This window comes from Geospiza fortis, unplaced genomic scaffold (assembly GCF_000277835.1).
Source record: "Geospiza fortis unplaced genomic scaffold, GeoFor_1.0 scaffold130, whole genome shotgun sequence".
Lineage (NCBI taxonomy): Eukaryota > Metazoa > Chordata > Aves > Passeriformes > Thraupidae > Geospiza > Geospiza fortis.
The window spans coordinates 13515820-13522624 of record NW_005054300.1 but is presented as its reverse complement, the minus strand read 5'-3'; the positions used below and the strand labels follow the sequence as shown (position 1 = coordinate 13522624).

Here is a 6805-nt window from a genome sequence, read left to right as displayed (position 1 = left end):
AGAAGTGGCCGTGGGGACGGCGGTGCTGGGGGTCACCTTTGCCGCGGGTGTGCTTGCAGGTAAGCGGCGCCCCCAAGCCACATACACGGAGATGTGAAGGCTGCGCCTTCGTCGTGTCCGCGCCGGGGGCCGCACGGGAACAGCAGCGCCCGGCAGATCCGTCCCAGGGCGGGCAGGGGTCCCGGGTGCGGTCAGGGAGCAGACCCCTTGGGGCTGCCGGCAGAGATTTATTTTGCTGAGCTGCTGCAGTAAATACAGTGGTGTTCCTAGAGCCCAAGCCGCTCCCTGTAATCCAGCTACCGCAGTGTGGGGCCGGGGACAAAGTCCAGCGAAAACGAGGACACGCTGCCCGCCCGGTGCCCTGCCTGCATTTGTTCGGCCAGCCCGGCAAGGCCGGGGTGTGGTCCTTGCGCACAGCATTGTTCTGGTAGCAGTTTCGCTTCCACCCCCCGGGTGTACCGGAAGAACGAGCCCACGATCCAGGAGGGGAAGGAGACTGGTGTTGGGTTTGTAACACGGGCACTTGCTTAATCTTTGATTTAAGGCAAGTTGTTGAAATAATTTACATCTCGGCGTGATCGTCTATAAAATAGAACCATTAACAGAAAATAAACCCCTCGAAATAAAAGCGTTCTGTCGTAGCAAACAACTACCAGGAGATGTGGAAATGAATTTGTTGTTATTTCTTCAAAATAGTTAATCCATTTGGTCAAAGAAACATTGGGCATGAAAGCTGCAGTCAGTTCTGTATTTGAGTAGACATGTACTAAAACTTCAACTTTCAGCACCTACTTTGTCTGCTTACTGGTTTCATGCTAAAGAAGGCATTTTGCAATACCACATTTCCCCTGGCTGGAGGGCAGGACAGCATCATGAGGAGAGCACAGGGTTTGAGAAGACACATCAGCTGATGGAGCTAAAACCCGGTGGCCTCTATTCATCTGCAAAAGAAGGACCACAGACTAAGAAAATTGTGCATCTCATTCATGTATCTCTCTTTAAACTTGCCCTTTGAGTTTTGATGGGGTTACTTTTCCTGTAAGATTATGGCAGTTTGTAACCATCACATTGGCCACTGAACAACACAGTACTGAAGCCTTTCTCTTTCAGCCTTTGGAGGCCTGGACTGGACATCTTAGAGGCTAAAAAGGAGAAGGGGAAAAAATTATAGTCCACCTGGTTGTCCAGCTATGTGGCACTTCATGGCTGTTTTACAGCAGAGAACTTTTTAACCTTTAGTAATACTTCAATGTTTACTTTCTTTAAAATGGCAATAACTGAAAAGTGTAAAAGTTCTTATTACTTATTTTTTGGTAGGTAAAAGATACCCTTCTTTCATCTTTGGGACGCCGAGTGGTATGATCAGGAAAAATAGTCCTCTCCGGCAATACATACTGGATCACTCCTTGCGGGAACATCCAATTCTAAAGAAGCTGCGTCTGGTCAGTATCACCCACACCCCGAGCTGCTGGGATCCTGGTCACATCTCCCTCCTCTGTCTCATTTGCATACCCACTAGAGGGGTTTTTTATACTGGTAATACCCAGACTCTTCTATGTTCAGGGCTAGCTACATGAGTATTTAATAGTATTGGCATACATTGTAGACATGTCTTTCTATCCTTGGCTCCCAGGACCATGTGTCAGGGCTGCACTTGATTTGGACTTGAACAAATTACTTCTGTTCACTTTGGTCGGCATGTAAGGAACCTGTAGCTCAGAGAAGTGATGTCTTCCATCAGGCTCCAGTGTCAGAGATGAGACCAGATACCCTGACTCAGGTTTGAGTCATTTCAGGTGAAACAAACTGTTTTTCTATAAAAGAAATTAAATACTAAGTGCTGGAAGAGGTTGGTTGGAATGATCCCTAGCAGAAGAAAAGAAATGGGAAGATATACTTTCCCTTCAACTGTCATGGCACATTCCTGCTTCTCCCATTGCCCATTCCTCAGTGCCAAGAGCCCTTCCACCCTGGGATGGGCACAGATTCTCCAAGTTTGTATTATGTAGCCTGGACTACATGGTCTGACCTTTGGCAGACATGAACCTAGCAGTTCACTAAAGCATTCTACACATCTTAAAGGAAGCACATCTGTTTGTGCAAATTCACAGAAATAAAGGACTTTCACAGTCAAAGTTCCTCTATGATTCTCCATTTAGTTACAGATATTGCTGCATTTGCCACAGCCATGGTAATACCCACTGCTTATGACACACATAACATCCTCCTTACTTATAGTTAAATTCAAGCCAATTTCTGGCTCATAGATGGCTCCATCTAGCTCCATCCACAAAGCGATCTAAAATGAGAAGACAGAGGTGTCTGTTCTTCCTGGAGTTTCAGTGGGTTTTTTTCTTTAGGATATTGGTTTGGTAGATTTGATTTTTGTTTGATGTGATATGGGGTTTTTTTTCCCTTTCCTAGCTCACTGCTGATCATCCCCATGGCAGAATGATGGTGTCCTGTGAGGAGGCTCAGCTTATGGCAAATTTGGCCAAACTCATTAAAGCCAAGAAAGTTATTGAAATAGGTAAGGGTGTCACTTTGTAGTAAAATAAAACTCTTGACTATCACTCTCCAAAAACAGCCATGTTTAACATAAAATATCCAAATACAGGAAGGTACTGCATAACTGTCAACAAACAGGTGGGCAAACTACAGCATGAAAAGGAGGGTCTGATTTGCACTTGGTTGCCACTTTGTCTAACTGTGCATTAAGTAGTTCTGGCATCAGCATGGATGGCTCATCCATTCTGAGGCAATCTGAAAAACTGAGCTAAATAGATCTCTTGAGTCTTCAACAGTTGCAGGACAGGGTGTATTCTGTCCTTCCTGTATCACTTTCTTGCTAGAAGAGATTTTGCTCCACAGGCCCTGTATCAAATCCACTTTGCTTGACACACCTATATTACTAGGATGTCCTAAAAGACGGACTGATGCTGAGCAGCCAGGTATGGCTTCCCACCATCTTCATTCTTGGCCTGGCTGTTACAATTCCCTGGTATTTTGCTGCTCATCCAGTCTCTCTAGGTTACACATTCAAGACCAGACTCTGCCTTGTCTGTCCATGAGCCTTTTGGAAAAAGCTAACATTGAAGTTTGCTAAAAAAAAAAACTTCTTCTCAACCTACCATTACATTAAAATATAAGGAAAAATGAAAAATCTTTACTGTCTATAAACAAATTGCCATCCTTGATTCCTTTGGTGATTTTATTCCTAAAGAGAGCCCTGTAACCCTTTTTCCACAACACAACATGTGTTGATGTCTCTTATGATTTTCCTAGGTGTCTTCACAGGTTATAATGCCTTGAGTATGGCACTTGTCCTGCCAGATGATGGCCGAGTTATTGCCTGTGATATAAATGAGGACTATGCCAAAATTGGAAGGCCACTGTGGAAGGAGGTAAGCAGCATTTCCTGTACACAATGGGGACAGCTGCCTTTACATGTGAAGAGATTTTGTTATTTTAGACTTGCAAATTCACACAGAAATATTCTTACTATTAAAGGAGGCTGATAGAGTTCTGTTTGGGAAGAAAAATAAGTGGTGTTTGGAATCCAGAAATAATAGGAAAACTATCTGAACCCCAGTCACTCCCTGAGTACAGCCTACTAACAGCCTACTATCAACACTGTTCTTTTTCATCTTAGGCAGGAGTAGAGCATAAAATTGACCTGCGGATTAAGCCAGCAATTCAAACACTTGGTAAGTAACCTGAAATAACAAATTGTCTCCCCTTTCCTAGAAATAGAAGAGGGATGCAATAGTGATGAAATTTAAGACCAAATATGGTTGTGAATGTGATCCCTTTTGCTAATAGGTAGGCAGCTTCTCTTATATTAAAAAATAAAAATCTTTAGGAATTCACAGTTTTCCTACCTACTAGGAGAGAGGAAGAAAATGCTTGTCCTGTGTGGGCTGTACTGGTCACTCAGCTGTCCTGTACATCACTTTGTTTAATTTATCAAATACTATACTGCTTCTGGAAAGCTGATTAAAACAGATTAATCAAACAAAGCCAAATTTCTCTTAGCATTGTCCATTCTAAGCAAGTATTCCTTTGTTAAGAGAGGAAGAGTTCCCTGAAAGGGCTGAGGTGCAGAAAAAATTCAGAAGCCAATATATAACTTAGGCTGAATTGTGTTCAGAGAAGTTCAAATTTAGGATGTGCCAAAAGCATGCCAGGCCATTAGTGAGGGAATGACTTCTCTTATTCAAGGAAAGAGAAAATGTGGGGCAGAGGAAATACTAATATATGTTCTGAAAATACAATACATTTTCTAGGATTGTTGGATGCAGAAGGTTTCCACCAAAGGTATTTGGTGGATCCCCACCTGATAACCTTGTATTACTTTCAAACCCATCCTTTCTAGAGGCAAATACAGGCAGTTTGCTGCTATGCACACTCCTTGAAGTCTATCAAAGCAATGCTTTGTCCAGGCATTGCTTCAGACAGAACGATGATCTGCTGACAGAGGCTAAGGGCGTCAGAGGACCTTAGGAGACAGAAATCACCTCCTCTGAAACTGGCAATTTGGAATTCTCAGTCAATAAATCTCTTTAGGAGAACTTAAAACTGAATTCTACTTGCCTTGGCCCAGAGACGGACTACTTACAGTAGTTTTTTACTGTAAATATCTCTGACAGGGTTTGTTCATGACCTGTGTCGTGGCCCTTGATCTGCAAGCAAAGATTAGCATTTAGAACCTGTTCATAAAGTGAGAAAAATTCTAATCCACTCAAGAAAACAGTTCTCAGCTGTAAAAATAGCTGAAGGTGTAGAGTATGTCCAATTTCAAAGTGCTTGACTTGTTTTTGCTGTACCTTTCAGCAGTCCCAGCTGTATCCTTCAGGTTTGGAGCTAGTCCACAAACTCCTAAGCATGCAGACCTCGGTAACTGCGTGTTTTACGGCATACATAATGTCTAGATTGGTTTCTGTGGGATAAGCTTTTCTAGTAATTACCTGTGAAGGAATAGGCTGCATGGTCAAGGCAGCAGAAAACATTTAATGAGAGCTTTGACACAAATGGATTACTTCCTCCTACACAGCACTAACCAGGATATAACAACTCACTGTGTTGCTCATCTAGATGAACTGTTGGCCAATGGAGAAGCGGAAACCTTTGACTTCGCTTTCATTGATGCCGATAAAGAAAGCTACAATGAGTACTATGAAAAATGCTTTCACCTCATAAAGAAAGGGGGAATAATAGCTATTGATAATGTAAGTATTGCAGTTCTGATGGTAATGCACAGGCAGTTACACATAACACAATCAAAAAGAAAATTCAACATAAACTCCTAAGGTAAGCTATATAAAACACTAATAGAAATCATAGAATTTTTTTTGTTATCATTACAGAGAATGCTCTGTATTATTCTTGTTTGTCTTGTAGCCTATATATAGTACTTACACAAGATCAAAAGTAGCACTTGTAATCAGTAACTATTAATAAGTTATCAATTAACTACATTTACAAGAAACAAAGGATATTGAACTTCAGGCACCATTGGGGTTATGGTGGCAGCCAAATAGGAGCTCTTAAAAAACCTATCTTTAAAGACATCTTTTTTGATTTTGGCTTCAAATCTACAGTAGAAGTACAATTAGCAAGTTCTGTGTACTCTCAATCCCACTTACTTTTGAGAGTTCCCTGTCAGAGATCATTAGATGTCTGAAATACAACAAATAATATCAATCTCTAAGAAATATACAGGAACTTTTCCAAAGCTTCCTTTGTGGTCCAAGGACCATATTAGAACGAAGGAGGTGCATCATATTTCTTTTTTCAATAGGTCTTTTGGAATGGAAAGGTGCTAAAACCAAGGAAGGATGACTTGGCAGCACAGAGTATCCACCGCCTCAATGAGAAGCTTCTCAGGGATGCGCGTGTCAATATCAGCATGCTCCCAGTGGGAGATGGAGTCACATTAGCATTCAAGTTGTAACACGAGGAAGCCCAGCAGATGAGAAATATCAATCAAATCATCAGGAAAAATGGAGGTGGAACAGTAAAAAAATTCAATTTAACCTATATCTCCACTGGATAGCATAGCCTGGGAAAGTAGACTTTAGGAGCAGCTGGATCCTGAGGGCAACTAAGTAGAGAACAGAGATTTATTATAAGATCTACTATGGTTTCTTACTTTAATTGTAATAAAGGAAATAAACTTATGTGAAATTGTCCTTGTAAGAGAGTGGTTGAAAAAATCCCCCTCTATAGATTGTCCCAGAGCCTCAATACAACAAAGTAATTTTCTGTCCTAGAAGAGCCTCTTGAATAATGGAATAATCAGTCAGTACCATCAAAAGGAAAAGAAGTGCAGTTTATTAATGTTTATAGTCATAATAGAAAAATGGATTTTTAATGAAATGACATCAAGGAGATTGCTAGCCTTCTCAGACTAAAAATATTGTAAGTCATTCCTTATCTTTGAAAGATACTACAGAACAAGCCTCAAAAAGACATAATATGAAAAAAAAGAGTTGTTTTTAAAAGCTTGCCAAAGGACAAACAGTATTCACAATACAGTAGCTGTACTCTCTAAAACCTTTTTGCACAAGAACTGGATTTCTTTAGCCTAGGTAACAGTGCAGATAGATTTTTCAAAATTTTTTTTAAGTCAGTATGAGGAAAAACAGATGGGCAAGAAGTAAACCAAAACAATTCTCCCTCTTTCCTGTGTCACTCCCCCTTGCCCCCTCAAAGAAGCAACTTGCTAGATGCTTGTTTCCTAGAAAGATGCAAACACAGAGTATTGGTGGCAAGCCTACAGAAGGATTCTGATTGTATAAGGTTG

General features: G+C 41.2%; 1 protein-coding gene across 1 annotated transcript in view; it reads left to right on the top strand.

The window, feature by feature from the left end:
• The window catches only part of COMTD1 (catechol-O-methyltransferase domain containing 1), a 6533-nt gene extending 354 nt beyond the window's left edge, over positions 1-6179 (top strand). The window contains exons 2-8 of the mRNA XM_031061796.1: positions 3-59; positions 1318-1442; positions 2425-2530; positions 3286-3404; positions 3653-3707; positions 5095-5228; positions 5801-6179. Coding sequence (XP_030917656.1) covers positions 3-59; positions 1318-1442; positions 2425-2530; positions 3286-3404; positions 3653-3707; positions 5095-5228; positions 5801-5953 — 749 coding nt within the window. The 3' untranslated portion in view covers positions 5954-6179. The remainder of the gene's footprint in view (positions 1-2; positions 60-1317; positions 1443-2424; positions 2531-3285; positions 3405-3652; positions 3708-5094; positions 5229-5800) is intronic.
• The last annotated feature ends 626 nt before the right edge of the window (positions 6180-6805 follow it).